The 17,700-nt window shown below is 41.3% G+C and overlaps 1 protein-coding gene across 1 annotated transcript in view; it reads right to left on the bottom strand.

Moving 5' to 3' along the window:
- COL19A1 (collagen type XIX alpha 1 chain) overlaps positions 1-17,700 on the bottom strand; it is a 185,048-nt gene that overhangs the window by 124,952 nt on the left and 42,396 nt on the right. The window contains exons 4-6 of the mRNA XM_070738981.1: positions 14,474-14,597; positions 13,072-13,347; positions 113-193 (exon numbers count right to left, since the gene is read on the bottom strand). Coding sequence (XP_070595082.1) covers positions 113-193; positions 13,072-13,347; positions 14,474-14,597 — 481 coding nt within the window. The remainder of the gene's footprint in view (positions 1-112; positions 194-13,071; positions 13,348-14,473; positions 14,598-17,700) is intronic.

Genomic DNA, 17,700 nt, shown 5'->3' with positions numbered 1-17,700 from the left:
TAAGTACACCAACCTTGTTTTCTTCAAATGATAGGCCATAGTAATAAGCCATGCAATTGTGTAACATTTTGTTGCAAAATAATAATAATATTTTTTATTTTACAAAACTTACCACATGCTCAGATAATTCACAACAGTTCTCCTGGGAAGCAAGGCTTGGATTGCAGTATAAGATCATGCGGCCAAGTTCAATCTATTTAATAAACATGATGATGTTTATTAGTTGAGACGTAATAACTCGGAAGCTTCTGTAGCGGAAATCCATCCCACCGCTAAATAATTTGACCCCACTGAAATTATGTCTTTAAATATCTTTAACAGAGTTTAGGATTTTGGCCATGAACTTTGAAAAAAACAAAGACATTTTAAAATACTCCATTTGCATGTTAGTTATCTGAGCAACACACAGATTCTAATCCAATCATACCAACTCTAATTTGAACCCAACATAGCACTTGTGTATATCTCTTTATAAAAGGAGCTGAATTTATGACAACAGCTATTGCAATTTGATGCATTCCTTGGTCAGCTCTCTGACCATTTGAAGGATTTATTTTTACAGATGGAAATTACCTCTCTCCAAACTGCACTACTTAAAGTCAATAACACTAGAGTTTTATACAAATTCTGCTAGCTGTGTTATGAATTTATCTCTATTAGTAATCCTAGGAATAAGAAGTTAAAACTTAAGTCACAATCTTGCTTTTGGGGGTCGAGACATTGTCACTGAAGCCAAATAGTGTGGCCTCATGAGATAACACTATTGCTTACTGCTTTCTTGCTGTGAATAGTCCCACCTAGGAAATACAGCAACTGGTCTGGCAGCTTTTGATAGAAGCCCAGTTAAAAGCATTCAGCTGCAACTATAGAAACATTGCAGGAAGCAGGACAATAGCAATGGACAATATTATTGGAACTTTAGTAAAAGCCTATTTGTTAATTTGGGTACTTAGACAAATCTCAGACCCTTTCTCCCTCCCTCTCTCTCTCTCTCTCTTTCCACATACATCCCCAGAATTAACTGAATAGTTCCACAGAGTTTCATTTTTATTTTAAAATATCTATTTTCTTTAGAGACGTAAAAAAAAAGGTTTTCAAAAAAAACCTTTGAAACCCCCCCCCCCCCTCTCTATTAAGCTCTCTTCCAATTGGTTTTGTTTGTAACTTAGCAATGCAGTCTGGTTTACTATATAGATTTGTAGTATCCTCCCATTCACTTCATAACTCTGGTTGGCTGAATTGATTTAATTATCCTTCCACTGATGCCATCTGATAGACCACTACAATGGGCTACATAGCACTATTATGAAAAGGAGCAACATGAGTTGACAGGGTCTTACCTTGTCCAACGTTTTACTTACTAAATAAGTCCTTGGATGACATATAAGTCCAAAAATGAATGAATGAATGAATGAATAAATAAATAAATAATACTTTATTAAACTAAATAAATATCCCCAACAGATAGCTGCCTAGCCTGTTGGAAGATCTCCTCTAAGCGAAGAGCACTATTATTCTAAGAAGACTGGTACTGTATTACCATAAGAAATTTTATCTTGATATTTAGACTGATACGTCTTTAATTTCATCTATCTGGTCCTTGTTCTGCCTTTGGCTTCTATATTTAAATAAGGCTGCTTTCTTTTGTATGTCATTTAAATAAATTTAAATTGATGTTACATCTTTACCTTTAGTCCTCTCCTTTGAAAGCAAAACATACTCATCTCTTTCAATGTACCTTTCAAAGACCCTTTATTATAGTTGTGGTTCTCTTCTATTTGTCTATGGAGATTCTCAGTCATAGTTGTCCCAAAGGTGTTTTCCCAAGAGGCAACTGAACTTTCTTGTTTGTCTTTGAAGACATTTCGCTTCTTTTCCAAGAGCTGAAGAAGTTTCTTGGATGAGAAGTGAAACATCTTCAAAGAAAAACAAGAAAGTTCAGTTGCCTCTTGAAAAAGCACATCTATTTCTGTTCTGACATCTCCATTTCCCTTTCAAAGTGCAGTGACCAGTAGTGAACACAATATTTCAGGTGTGATTGAGCCAACACAGAACACAATGAAATTATCGCCTCCTGTAAATTACATCCTCTAGATGTAAAGTCTTGTTTTTGCTAAAGAATCCTAAGATTTCTTTAGCTATTTGCCTTTGTTCGTCTACCAATCCATCAGTCTCCTAGATTTTTTTTTACATGTCACTAAACCAGGCTGTTCTATTTGACTTTTCTACCTAGAGTTTTTAATCTGTCTGTCTGTCCGTCCGTCCGTCCATCCATCCATCCATCCACCCACCCACCCACCCACCCACCCATTTAATAGAAGCACTGTTTTAGATCTGAAAACTGAAAAAAGAAAAGACCCGTTGTACCTACCTGAACGGTCTTCTCGATGCACTGGAAGGAGAGTCCAACATGGGTATTTAACCAATCCTATTGGTAGAGACTGAGTAAAAAATTAACATAATAAATAGGCACCGCCCCAACAGTCTCCCATGAGCCTCAGTTTTAAAAACGAATCACCAAGGAAAGAGGATAACCAAATTTATTGAACAATCCAACAACCCAACAACAACAACCCAACCTCCGGAGTCCCGAACCTTCAACTACCGGGTGGGTTTGGACTCTCCTTCCAGTGCATCGAGAAGACCGTTCAGGTAGGTACAACGGGTCTTCTCCACTGCATCTGGAAGGAGAGTCCAACATGGGATATACCAAAGCTCTCAAGGCCCATGGGAGGGAGAAGGTCTAACTAGGGACTTTGGAGAAACACACACCTTCTGGAGGACTCGCCTACCAAAAGCTGCTTCCGCAGAAGCAAAGGAGTCCACCTTATAATGCCTAATAAACGTAGTAGGCGCTGACCAGGTTGCTGCTCTACAAATGTCTTCGATGGACGCCTGAGTTGCCCAGGCCGCTGACACCGCTGAGCTCCTGGTTGAATGAGCTAGTATCCCGTCTGGAGGAGTATGCCCTCCCGCCTTATAGGCTTCAGAGATACAATCCTTAAGCCACCTACTAATAGACTTTGCCGATAGTCCAAGTCCCAGTCTAGCCTCTGAAAAGGAAATAAACAGGTTTTCCGACTTTCTGAATGGTTCTGTTCTCCTAATATAAATCTTCAGAGCCCTCCTGACATCTACCTTATGCCACAGCAACTCAGAGGGATGAGTTCCATGAGTGCAGAAGTCAGGGAGGATCAACTCTTGCTTCCTATGGAAGACCGAATTTACCTTCGGTACAAATGCAGGGTCCAACCTAAGCACTACTCTGTCTGGATAAAACTGGCAGAGGTCTGCCCTTACAGATAATGCTGACAGCTCTGACACCCTGCGAGCGGATGTAATAGCTACAAGAAAAGCCGTCTTCAAGGAAAGTAACCTGACTGGTATAGTCCTCAATGGCTCAAAGGGAGGCTTAGTCAATGCTTGCAGTACCAGTGTAAGATCCCAAGATGGGAATCTCCTAACTGGAGGGGAATGAATATTTGTGGCTCCCTTAATAAATTCTCGAATCCAAGTATGCTGCGCTAACGTTCGAGACTCTGATGTCTGGATCATGGTAGATAAGGCAGCTACCTGCCTCCTCAATGTATTAGGGGCTAAACCTTGTTCTACCCCTGCCTGTAAAAATCCCAGAACATCTAAAACAGAAGCTACCCCAGGGTCGATAGAATGTTTAGTGCAAAATTTACAAAAGGCCGTCCAAGTCGCCTGATAAATTCGTGAGGTCGATGGACGCCTAGCGGCCTGCATGGTAGCTATGACCTTCTCCGGCAAGTTAAATTGTCTTAGTCTGTTCCTTTCAAGTGCCAGCCTGTCAAGTGTAGCCACTGGGGTTCCGGATGATGAAGGTTCCCCTGGCTGAGCGAGACAGACCGGTCCGGAATCCTCCACGGAGGCGACACTGAGAGCGCCACCAAGTCGGCGAACCATGGACGTCTTGGCCAGTAAGGGGCTATCAAGAGTACTTCCGCTTTCTCTTGGAGGATCTTCTCCACCACCCTCGGGACCAGGTTCACCGGTGGAAAGGCATACAGCAGACCTGGGGGCCAAGGAGCCCACAAGGCGTTCGTCCCTTCTGCTCTCGGATCTGGAAACCGTGTGAAGAACCTCTCGAGTTGAGCGTTCTGACTGGTGGCAAACAGGTCTACCAGGGGTACTCCAAACCTCTGGGTCAACTGTTTGAAGAGTTCCGGATCGAGTCTCCACTCTGACGGATCCAACGTTGCCCTGCTGAGCCAATCCGCTTTGATGTTGCTGACCCCAGCAATGTGTTCCGCAGTGAGGGACGCTAGGTGAGTCTCGGCCCAATTGAAAAGCCGTGAGGTCTCTTCCATGAGTCGGTGCGACCTCGTGCCCCCCTGGTGGTTCAGGTGGGCCCTGGTCGCCACATTGTCTGTTAATATGAGTATATGTCTGTTCTTTACTATGGGGGCAAAGGCTAAGAGGGCTAAAAAGACTGCCCTCAGCTCTAGAAAATTTATATTGACTGGGGACAGGTCTTCCACTGTCCAGATGCCCTGAGCCATGTGACGGCCCAGATGAGCTCCCCATCCGTATAAGCTGGCGTCTGTGGTAAGTATGAGTCGATCTTGTGTCCGGAAAGGAGAACCTCCCTGGATCGCCTCGGTGGTCCACCACTGTAGGGCCTTTACGACTGCCCTGGGCAATTTGATTGACCTGTGGGAGTGGCTGATTCTGGCCCTCTGAGCTGGTAGCAGGAACCATTGCAGGCTTCTGATATGGTGTCTGGCCCAGGGTACAATCCCGATAGCGGACACCAGTGTTCCTAACACTTTTGACAACAGTGCCAACGGAACCCGACTGCGGCGAGACAGCTCGGTAACGAGACGGCGGATATTCTCCTGCCGCTCGGGAGACAGAGACACAGTGCCTGACATGGTGTCTATGATGGCTCCTAGATGCTGAAGCTTGGTAGCTGGCACCATCTGGCTCTTTTCCAAGTTGATGGTGAATCCATGGTCTTCTAGAGTACGCACCGTCCTGGACAAGTCCTCCCTGGCCTGACCGGGGGACCTAGACAAGATAATTATGTCGTCCAGGTAGGCCATCAGTCTGATGGAGTGCGACCGCAGATGCGCCGTCAAAGCGTCCAGCAACTTGGTAAAGGTTCGCGGGGCGGAAGATAGGCCAAAGGGCATGGCCTTGTACTGATAATGAATGCCCTCTGAACAAAACCTGAGGAATTTCCGATGAGCCGGGTATACCGGTACATGTAGGTAGGCCTCTTTCAGGTCTATCGAGGTTAGCAGATCTCGAGTCCTGATTGAAGGGAGAATGGTCTGTAATGAGTGCATGTGGAATCTCCTGTACTTTATAAAGACATTGAGCTGTTTCAGGTTTAGTATCATTCGGTATCCTCCTGATGTTTTGGCCACGAGGAAAATTCGGGAATAAAATCCTTTCCCTTCCTCCAGTGGCGGCACCTGCTCGATTGCTTGAATCTCTAGCAAATGAGCCACTTCTTTGTGGATCTGTTGTCGCTTTAGAGGGTCCCGGATTAGCGGGCAGTGTACAAAACGGTGAGGGGGTTGACCTATGAATTCCAACCGTAGTCCGTCTGACACGGTGGTTAGCACCCACCTGTCCGAGGAGGTCCTCCGCCAAGAGGGGCTGAAGTGTTGTAACTTCCCTCCCAGCGGCAGACTCCCGGCTGAGTCACTTTGAACGACGGAAGCCTCTCTGATTATACCCCCGAAAGGGCCGTCTGGTTGACTGGTAACCCCTCTGTCTGTCCTGGGAGAATCCACGGTCGCTCCGAAAGGATTGCTGTGTATATTGGTTCTGGTTGAAGGGCCGCTGTGTCTGGCCTGAACCAGTAGGTGTCTCCCAGCGAGGGTTCTGGCGGCGCGTGTAAGGAGTGAACCTCCTATCCTGGCGTCTGCTGGATCGAGGCAGGACCTTTTTCTTGTCCTTGTCTTCAATTAAGACCTTGTCTAGGATCTCCCCAAAGAGCATTGAACCCTGTAAAGGGGCTGAAGCGAGGCGCCACTTTGACTTCAAGTCTGCTGGCCAATTACGTAGCCACAGAAGTCTACGAGAAGAGAGTGTGGTAGCCATGCCTCTGCTGGCGAACTTAGCCGCATGGAGGGTTGCATCTGCTGAAAATTCAGCTGCCGCCAGCAGCTTACTCAAGTCCTGGCGTAATCTACCCTCCTCTGGTCCAATTCGTGACTGCATTTCTTGGAGCCACATTATGGAGGCTCTGTTAAAGAAGGAGGCCGCGGCCGCTGCTCTGAACCCCCAGCCGGCCATCTGGTGGGTTTTTCGCAATAGAGTTTCCGCCTTCCTGTCCTCAGGTTTTAGGCTCTCTCCCGTCTCAGATGGTACTAGGGCACTGGAAACCAGTGTCACTACTGGTTGATCGATGGGAGGGAACTCCAAAAGTTTCTCCACCTCCTCATCAAACGTATAGAATTTGCGCTCCAGGTTTGATGGTCCCTGGGCCGCTGCGGGGTATTGCCACGGTTTCTTGACCCCTTCAATGAAAATGTGTGAAGCCGGAATAGAATCAGTCTCGGGTTGAGGCTCCCTAAGCAGAGAAGCTGAAGTTTTTCCGGTGTCTTCCTCAGACGTCTTGGTTCCCTGGAGATTCATCACCTGCTTTGCCTTAAAAAGCAAGGTCCTAAACAGTGCTGGTTTGAAAAGACCTGCTACAGGCTGTTGCTCGGGTGGGTTCTCATCCTCTGAGAACTCGTACTCCTTGTCACTGTCCTCGCCAAAAACCGGCTCCTCTGATAGGGACCCCAGCCCCGAGGGGGGCGGTGCTGGCCAAAGGTTCCTTGTCTGAGGTGCAGCTCGGCGTGCATACTGGCTAGACCCTGCGGTCACCCCCTGCGAGTATATCTCAGCCATTAACTCCTGCATATCTGGGGGCATATGTTGCCAAGACCCCTGCTGGGACCGCAATCCGGCCGCCGTGGGGGTGAAGGTGGCTGAAGGGGGTTGTGCGCCTCGTCTTGCTGGCCCCACTGACTCAGGCCGTGTCCAAGACGGGGAGGGTGATGGTGCCGCTTGAGGTATAGAGAAAAACTGTCCATCTGGCGACCAATCACCTTCCTGGAAGGCCCCTGTAGGCCCATAGGCTGATTGCGGGGTCATAGGGTCAGGAGTGGTTACCTGCCGCTGAGTCAAGGGCACCACTGAAGGAGAAGGCTGTAAGGCCGCCTCTAACTTCTTCTCTAGCGCTTTTATGCGCTTCTCTGCCTCTTTAAGTGAAGCTGCTGAGGCTGGGGAGTGAGAAGCCTTGGATTTCTCTTTAGTCTTCCCCTTTTCCTTCTCTTTAGGGCCCGCCGGTGACCCAGCTTTGCTTTCCCCGGCTTGTTTCTCCATTGTACTCACTATTAGCACTTCGTTTTAATCACCGAGCTCGAAACCTCTCCTTAGCACCTCGTCACTCCGAAAAAAATGGTGACCGGCCACCCTGTTGGTACTGCGCCTGCGCTCTGGAGCCCGAAGCTCTCTTGGCGCCCTCCAGCTGCCGGAAGCCCTTCCGGTCGGCGCGCTCCTCGCTCTCTTGGGGGCTACCCAAGATGGCGGCGCCCAGCGCTTTCGCGGGTTTTCCCCGCTTCCTTACGCTCGCCGCCCGAGGAAACCATGCCTGCCGCCGCTTCCCCGGCATCCTCGGACCTCCTGGGGGTCTCCCGGTTCCTGCCTCTTCCGAGGCTCCGTGGCGCTCTCGGCGGCGGCGGCGGCGGCGGCTATATTCAGCTCTCGCCGCTTCACAGCTGATTGGGCTGCCGCTCTTCCCAGCGGAGTCCCCTGGGGTGCCTCTTCGCCTCGGACCTCCCAGTGGGGGGGGCGGACCCCCCCACCTTCGGCCCGCAGCCCTCGTTTGACCGCGGAGGCCAGTGACTCCGGGCTGAGGTGCTCCTCTTGGGGGCAGATCCCGCGGAGGGAAACAGCCCCTAAGGAGATCGGTGGGGGTGTTGTCCTCGGAGGACAGAGACCCCTTCCTCCAACGCAGTTCCATCTGGAGAGGAGACAAAAACAACACATTAAACAAGGTAAAAAAAACAATAATTTACTCTAAGCAAAACTCAGTATGACTCTACTCTTGGACTGAGTTTTTAAAACTGAGGCTCATGGGAGACTGTTGGGGCGGTGCCTATTTATTATGTTAATTTTTTACTCAGTCTCTACCAATAGGATTGGTTAAATACCCATGTTGGACTCTCCTTCCAGATGCAGTGGAGAATACCTAGCATGCTCTTAATAATATATTATTTTGAATATACTGTATTTTAGTCTAGGCTTTATACAGAACCATCTGCAAAAAGAAAGCTTGAACTTTCTATACCTATAACTGACCTAGGGGGTTGGGGAGATAATATTTTTAAATTGCCTTCCTTCTAAGAAATAAAGTACTTTTTCCAAGTGAGGCTTTTTTCATACTCTATATACTATGTACATGCTGCATCAGACTCTTTGTATGCTAACTGTTCTGTGAGACATTTATTTAATCTCTGGAAAAAGAAACCAGATGGAAAAGTCAATGATGAACTTTGGAAAAAAAAAAGGAAAAGGATTAAGAAATGAAGGAAATGTGACAAAAACCAGAGGCAATGAGCAAGAGGGGTACAATGATAAAAAATGAGGGAAGGATAAATAAATAGGAACATGCTATATTTCTTGTCTCTGTACTCCTACTGTGAAAATTAACTAAATAGACAATATTGGAAAGGTTCATATAAGTCATTTACCAAGTTATTAAATTAAACAGAAATATTAAATCATCCATCATATATGAAACAATTGAAGTACTGCAGCTATTTGCTCACACTTATGGTATTTTCCTATGAAGAAAACACAATTTACTTAAAAATAATTAACTTATATGTAAAACATTTTGGGCTATCTCAAGCATGTTAAAAACTTCAGATTACATCAATTAAATATTTCAGTTTTCCTCTTAACATTTTTCTTTATATGTCACATACATTATGTTGTAAAACTATCAGTAGAATTATTTCACCTTTATTTTGGGCACAGTTTTTGTTTGATAACATTATTTTATAAATTAACTGAAGTAAATAATATATATAATGAAATAGAGGTTCATATGATGTTTTAATACCCTTTCCCCCAAAAAATAAGACAGCCCCTGATAATAAGGTCAAGTGCTCATTTCAGGGTTCAAAAAAATATAGGTTCAAAAATCTTATGTTTGTGGAAATATGGTATTAGATACCATTTTCTTCAAACTTTATGAATTTACTATTATCCTTCTTGAACAAGGTTCTAGTCATCATAAATTGATAAAAAGTGTGCCACATTTTTCCAAAGGCAACAACTTTTCTGGGAACAAATATTCAGACTTTGGTGCTGAATAAAAGCAAATCTATGTAACTGCCCAACATTGCTCCAGCAGTAGAAAACACTGGAGAAAAGCTGTTGATTCTTTTGTAGTGATCACAGATTGGAAGAAGGCACAGCTGTTTGGTCAAATTGCAGCAGATAATCCATCTGGAAAAATGCTGAATAAAATACCATGGCCTTTTGAATGACCTTGGAGAAAACAAAGTCTCAGAATAATGCCATATGGTCCAGCTAAAAAGCAAGAACATGATGGATAACCAATAAAAGCAAACATGTTTCAATGCAGTTGAGGAATTAGGACAAAAAGTAAGAAATATTATATCCTGATTCAAGTAGGAAAGTAGAGAAAAACTTAGCAAGTTGGATCATAAAAACATTTTATCCCTTAAAAATTGATTGATAGTCTTTTAATGACACACACCGTTCTTCGGCCTGATTAATTGAAGTCATGGACACTAAAAGCTACTTTTTAAGATTAAAAAAATATAAGTAGGGGAATAGCCATAGTTTTGTTCTTAATTCGGGCAGAATACAGTAGATGATCTTCCTTATTCTAGAAATGGAGCAGAAGCTGGAAGACAGAGAGATATAAATTCTTTCCTAAAAGAAAAATAAAGTAGAGATGGCAATATGATAATCTCTTTAAAAATAGAGGAGCCAGTCAAAGTGTCATAAATATCACTTTAAGGGATTGAACAGTTACCTGGGAGAAAAGTCCAGAAGATATGTTTTATTTGATTGCATTGGACTTCCTGATAAAAAATTAGGAGCAAATGGGAAGGTTATAATTCAATCTACTTCATTCCAGAGAAATCGCAAAACTAAACTAAACTCTCCAAGTTGGAAATCAGAGGGAATTGGGTTTTATGTGGAAACCTGACCCTGATAAATGGAGAGTAGATGGGGCAGTTCCAAAGGTGGAGATTCTCATGATGGGTGAGGCAAGCCACAATTGTCAAGATTTCAGAGTTTACCAAAATAGCAGTTGGTCAATTTCTTTTTGATCTTTTCTAAAATGTAAGATGTAACATAAAAATAAACAAACATAAAAATAGGTCATCAAGCTAAAAAAAGAGATGGTATCACAAAAGATTGGGACTGAAGCTATTTTATCCTGCTATAGCAATAGCAATAGGATTTAACTTACAATATATACTGCTTCAAGGTGCTTTACAGCCACCTCTAAGCGGTTTACAGAGAGTAAGCATATTGCCCCAAACAATTTGGGTCCTCATTTTACCAACCCTGGGAAGATGGAAGGCTGAGTCAACCTTGAGCCTACTGAGATTTGATCTGCCAAACTGCTGGCAGACGGTGACCAGAAGAAGTAGCTTGTAGTACTGCTCTCTAAGATCTTGTAGCTCAAGGCTCTTATGAATAATCACTGTTATTATTCCATGAAAACAAACAGAATAGCCTTTGGGTTAGTCCAGAGGAAATTGATAAGGTCCATCCTGATGGTTATAGTATCATTTGTGTTGTAGAACAGCTAGTTTGAATGTGTTGATTTAATGTTATGCGTTATACCTGGATCAGATTTCTCAGCTACAGAGGCCTTCAAAGTGAATACCCATCCAGATATGGATAAATAAAGAATAAAGACATTATTAGAAAGGCTTCTATGAATGGAAATCCATTGGTGACATTGTCTGAATCCAGCCCTCTGTGCAAGAATTTTTCAATGCAGAACTGGAAATTGTCCTGAAGTTGTATCAGGAAAAGAGGAACAGAGGTATCACACCTCGGGAGAGTGCATCTGAAAGCCAGTGAAGTGAATGACTGAAACCACAGATGTCATACATACAAACTGTAGAGACCACAGGTTCAATAGCAAAGATTACAAAAACTAATTTACAAGATAGTTTCTGAGGATTTCCGGGGAAGGTATATCAAACTGAAGATGGTTCTGTGAAGGTGAAGCAAGTGACTGCAACAAAGAACCAAGGAATCTGTGGGTAGACTTGTTTCTTAGAGCCTCTTTGGATAAGGACTCAGAAATTAGTAATTATAATATCAACACAGTCAGTAATGTGACATCATCGCTAGCATTATTCTGCTTTTAGGAATAGACTTTGACTACAAGATGCTAATGAAAGAATAAAATATGTGGAACAATAAAGCATAAGTGCACCAGTGTGCCTACCACACCTATCCTAATGTTTTCCTCTTACCCATCTCATGTATATAAACAGAGTTGTATCTATGTATACTACCAATATGTAATTGACAAATTAAAATAAATAAAATAAATCTGGCCGGACAAAAAAGTACAGAATGTGGATTTGGATGACAGGCTAAGAGAATGATTTGGAAAAGGACACTTTACTGGATATACAAAAGAAACTGGTTGATGTTTTAAAAATTAAAAGGTAGATACAAGTGATAAGCCAGGAGAATGACCTGGAAAATATTTTCTTTTTGAATCTACATAAGAAGCTTGTTAAAGTCTTGAGGAAATATGGTAGACAAAATAAAGAAGAAACAAAGGGAAATGAAATCCTATAATAATATTTGATTGAATTAAAAGGAAGCAATATAAAGCTGGTTTATCTGATCAAGGTCAAAATAAGACTTTTTTTAATTTTCTGGAAAAAAATTAATAGTTTTTTGCTGACACCAAGAATGAAAAATTAATGTTTTATGTATTTGCTTATAAATAAGATATGGAATATGGAATAAAAAGTTATCTGTTTAACCTTATGGGAGTGATAGTGAAAATTTATTAAATGTGTTTACACTTGTGATGAATGTGGAAAGTTACTTATTTATATATTTCCTTTTTTCCCTTCTTTTTTCCCTTGTATTTCTTATTCTTCCTTGCCATTTTCTTCTTTCTCTAGGTGCATTAGGTTTTACCATTATAAATAAAATTCTTGATAAAATTATATTAAAAATAACATTTCTAAAATTTTACTTTTAGTACAGTATAGAATGTGTATTAAAGCAGATGTGTTCCCTTAAATGTGCCACTGTATCCTTTTTATTGTAATTTAATTCCTACTACATAAGCGGTTTTCAAAATACCTTAAGTTAAACCTGAGGCTATATTTGATACCTGCAGCACAGAATAGATAACACTCTAGAAATATTTGCTGCTTTTAGGATTCAGACTTCATTTCTTTTAGGATTCAAATTTCATTTTTAAGGATATCAGGGCATCAAAACTGCCCAATGTCTGCTTTCTAAACATATATAAAATAGATATGTCTCGATTCAAATATGATATTCTATAGATGCAAGGCTCCTTTCATTCAATGATATACTGGTAATTAATTTTTCTGGAGAAGCTTTTACTTGAAGAAGAGATGAGGCAATTTTGGTTTATTCCCACTTCTCTTCTTCAGTCCAAATGATATTCAATTATTTTTGAAGGGTTCCAAGCTTTCAGAAAAATGTTTTAGGGAGCAAGAAATTATAGGAAGAGGAAAAAATAAGAGATAATTATTCTCCCTTCTTTTTCCAACAATGTGTCTCATTCACAAAACTGATCTAATTCATAAACAGAAATAATTCAAGTTTTTCCAGCGCATCAATTTGATGTCATTCATTCATTCATTCATTCATTCATTCATATCTATCTATCTATCTATCCATCCATCCATCCATCATCAATCATATTACCATCTTATAAATTCAGAACAATAACCAAAGCAACATAACAAACTCACAACTTCCTTTTCCATAAAAGCAACATAAAACCACTTAATTCATTAAAACATGGACATGAACACTTACATCTACAGGTTTACCATCTAAATAATGAGTAGCAATGAGAATCTTTCCTTGAATGTCAGAACTAGATTTTTCTTCCGTCGTCCTTTGTTCAATTAAGCTGCAGTCCACATAAAGAGAAATCTTCCTTGACTGTACATTGATGCCAAGCTTATGCCATTGACGGTCAAAAATAGGATAGATTTTGCGGCTTTTAAAGACATAGTGCAGGGAGTTCCGCTGGGTGGATTGTGCAACATACTCTATAGTTTTTTTAAAACCATCAATTGAGATGTAAGTCTAAACAGAAATATACACACACAAATTTCAGTGGTTAGAAAATGAAATAAACTGCAAGACAGTGAAGAAAAGAATAAAATCATAGAAATCAGTACATTTCTATAATGTTGAAATCACAGGACAAGTTTTTCTCAGATCAGGTCAAGCTTTCTCACCTCCTCCTCCTTTCTGATGCAGCCGCTCCACCCTCCAAAAGCTCCCCAGAAGAGCAGGTGACTCTACAGTAGCAATAGGACTTAGATTTATATAATGCCCATAGTCCTTTATAGCCCGCCCTGTGTGATTTACAATATCAAGCTAACACACACTCACCCCCCCCAATCTGGGTCCTTATTTTATCAACCTCAGAAGGATGGAAGACTGAGTCAATCTTGAGCCCCATCAGGATTGAACTCCAGGCTGTGGTCAGAGTTTGCCTTCAATACTGCATTCTAACCATTGTACCACCAGGAGTCCAGTAAGAAATGGAGTGGGATGGAATGTACTAAACTAATAAAAAGTAAACATTTTTTCAATTAAGTCCAAATTTTCCCTGACACATCTAGATGCATCTTTTACTTGTTTAAGGTTTCTGAATCTGTCTCTTGCATCAATGCAACCTTGCCATTAAGCATCAAACTCCAACCTTTCACTTTTCTTGCTTTTAAAAAAATTGTTATATACTACAGGCTACAATATTCTTCGAACCAAAAAACAAAATGTTAACATAGAGTAGAGTAGAATAGAATAGAATAGAATAACAGAGTTGGAAAGGACCTTGGAGGTGTTCTATTCCAATGCCCTGCTCAGGCAGGAAACACAATATCATTTGAGACAAATGGCTGTGTAATCTCTTTTTAAAAGCCTCCACTGTTGGAGCATCCACAACTTCTGGAGGCAAGTTGTTCCACTTCCCAACAGATACCATCCCACGACTCCATTACTGATATGTAAACCATCCTCTAATTGCTATTTGAAAAATGACTACTGTTGTATCCAAGCCACGTCAATAGTTGCACCATCTGGAGGGAACCATCTAGCAATTCACAAAGCTGTAGATAGCATTTTATTGGGGATGGGAATAGGAAACAAGTGAACAAACACAAATAAAGAAGTAACAATACCACATAACTGAATTTGTTCTAACCTGTGGCAAATTATGCTGATCTAAAATCTGCAGTAAATACCAGCGTTCTCTTTTGCTGTTTCTTCTGACACGGAATGTGGCTGTTAAGAAGTATTCCTCTGGGAACCCATTTGGAAACAATTGCCTAAAAGTTGAGGTGGGGGTGGAAGAAATTATCTTATTAGACTAACTCTGATAATTTTTATAAAACATGGAAACAAACGGATATTGAAATATACAGAAACTAATTTGGGGTTCATAGGTACTTGAGGAACTCTACTGTATTTAAAAGACTGTTCCATCTCTTGAGGTTACTATAGCCATAATTATTCAGGTCTATTGCTACCCACAAAACCACACCCTGTTGGAAATCTACTTTTCACCATCTTTATTACATTTCATACATATGTTGTTACTAAATTACAATTAAAAATGAACTCATTCCCATCTTTTTGCCAGGGGGAAAAAAAAGTCTATTCTTCCATCATGAAAGTCAACCTTTTCTTAATCAGGAAAACCACTGTCATAGGAAAAAGTAATCCTTCTAAAGCTAACTGAAAATTTACTGCACACTATGTACTAGAAACATCCTCCATTTGCACTGTTACTACAGAATCCTATAGAAAGTATGTTAAAAATACCACTATATTTCAGGCTTTATTATTTAAGTTTTAAATCATACAACATGCTTTAAGCTATATTTTACTCAACCATGACTGTTGACTTGGGTAGTTTCACGGTAGTTTCACTAAATTTCAAACAAACCAATCATATTTTGGTCTAGCATTCAATGGTTAACTTAACACTAAAACAAAATATTTCATTTTGGTAATTTATTTATTTATTATTATTTATTTATTTATTATTTAGATTTGTATGCCGCCCCTCTCCGCAGACTCGGGGCGGCATACAATAATTATAGCACACACACACACACACACACATATATATATTACAAACGAATTGTTTATAAAACATTCTATTATGTTTCTCCCCAATGAAACGTGACCTGGCAATGGCACAAATTCAGATCAAGCTTTTATAGGTTGATCCTATTCAGACATACATTTGGGTACAAGTCATGAACTTCCTTCCATAGAATCAGGAATTGTAAATACCCAGAGAAATTCAAAGTAGATCCCTATACTTTTAGGCACTGATCTATAAATACTGATCTTATACCTATAAACTGATCTGAAGATGGAGAAATGAAGAATCATGCATAGGGCCAAATTGCTAATGTATGAGTAGCCATATATATGTATATGTGATTTCTGACAGTCTCAAAATGGGTGAGCAGTGTGGTCGGGCAGTAGGAAAAGCAAGTAGGATGCTTGGCTGCATAGCTAGAGGTATAACAAGCAGGAAGAGGGAGATTATGATCCTCTTATATAGAGCGCTGGTGAGACCACATTTGGAATACTGTGTTCAGTTCTGGAGACCTCACCTACAAAAAGATATTGACAAAATTGAACGGGTCCAAAGATGGGCTACAAGAATGGTGGAAGGTCTTAAGCATAAAACGTATCAGGAAAGACTTAATGAACTCAATCTGTATAGTCTGGAGGACAGAAGGAAAAGGGGGGACATGATCGAAACATTTAAATATGTTAAAGGGTTAAATAAGGTTCAGGAGGGAAGTGTTTTTAATAGGAAAGTGAACACAAGAACAAGGGGACACAATCTGAAGTTAGTTGGGGGAAAGATCAAAAGCAACGTGAGAAAATATTATTTCACTGAAAGAGTAGTAGATCCTTGGAACAAACTTCCAGCAGACGTGGTTGGTAAATCCACAGTAACTGAATTTAAACATGCCTGGGATAAACATATATCCATTGTAAGATAAAATACAGGAAATAGTATAAGGGCAGACTAAATGGACCATGAGGTCTTTTTCTGCCGTCAGTCTTCTATGTTTCTATGTTTCTATATTGGGAAAATGGGAAAACGCCACCAGATAAATTCTTCCATGTCTGTAGATTTATGGATGTTCTCCTGAAGTGGACACCCATTTTATTCCATTAGGATTTTCAGTGTACTGTTTGCATTAAGATGGCTAGTCCAGAAGTGCTAAAATTATGCCTGATCTCTGTGTTTAAAGGATTGCTCATGAAATGGTTACTGAAAGCCAAAAACAGGAAGCTCACATACTCAGTCATGTTTGCTGGCAGCAGTTCCTGTCTGTTGCTTCTTCACCACACCCTATACTGAGGAGTTCTTGTCTTTCATGGGATAAATAATTGGGCAAGGTGCCCATTCATGCAGCACATTTTCCAGAAGATATTCCTGATCAGCCTGGGCACAAGACTTACATACAAGTGCAATCTGATAGGTAGTTTTTCACTGGCTTTCTGCCTAAACCTGAACTTCACCCCAGGTGATCTTTGAATACAAACCAAAAAGCCTCTTATAGCCTCTAATTCAAATTAAGAAATACGCTAGTCAGATCAAAAAGTTACACATACAAATTAATCATAATTTCTGAGAAAGGCCACAATTTTGTATGTGATGGCACTTAACTATTACTTAGAAATAAACACAGGTGAACAGAGGGGAACAACATTAATAGACAACTCTTTAAACATTTATTTATTCCATTCAATTTTTATGCCGCCCAACTCTCTCTGGACTCTAGACGGCTCACAATCAAAAATATAAAACATCCAAATAATGCCTCCTTCTCACACTGCTCAAATATATATCACCATACTTGTATTCATATAAGGAACAACAACAAAACTTAATAACTGATCAGGTTGATCATGTGGATCAACTGGACACACAAAGCTGGATTCAAATATGTTAATAGAATAATAAAGTACAGTGATATCTTGCCTTACAAACTTAATTGGTTCCAGGACGAGGTTCTTAAGGTGAAAAGTTTGTAAGACGAAACAATGTTTCCCATAGGAATCAATGGGAAAGCGATTAATGCGTGCAAGCCCAAACTTTACCCCCTTTACCAGCCGAAGCGCCCAAAGCAAAAACACAGAGGTCCGGAGGTGGGGTTTCGAGGACTTCGGTGTTTTTGCGATGCTGCGATTTCACTGATGCTCCCTTCACTGGGAAACCCTACCTCCGGACTTCCATTGCCAGCGAAGCGCTCATTTTTGCGATGCTGGGATTCCCCTGCTGGGATTCCCCTGCAGCATCGCAAAAACACGGAAGTCCGGAGGTGGGGTTTCCCATGGAGGGGAGCCTCAGGGAATGCCAGCAGCACAAAAACGAGTGCTTCGCTGGCAATGGAA

Source organism: Erythrolamprus reginae, chromosome 1 (assembly GCF_031021105.1).
Source record: "Erythrolamprus reginae isolate rEryReg1 chromosome 1, rEryReg1.hap1, whole genome shotgun sequence".
NCBI lineage: Eukaryota > Metazoa > Chordata > Lepidosauria > Squamata > Dipsadidae > Erythrolamprus > Erythrolamprus reginae.
Note: the sequence above shows the minus strand (reverse complement) of the source record. Positions and strands in the feature narration are given on the sequence as shown.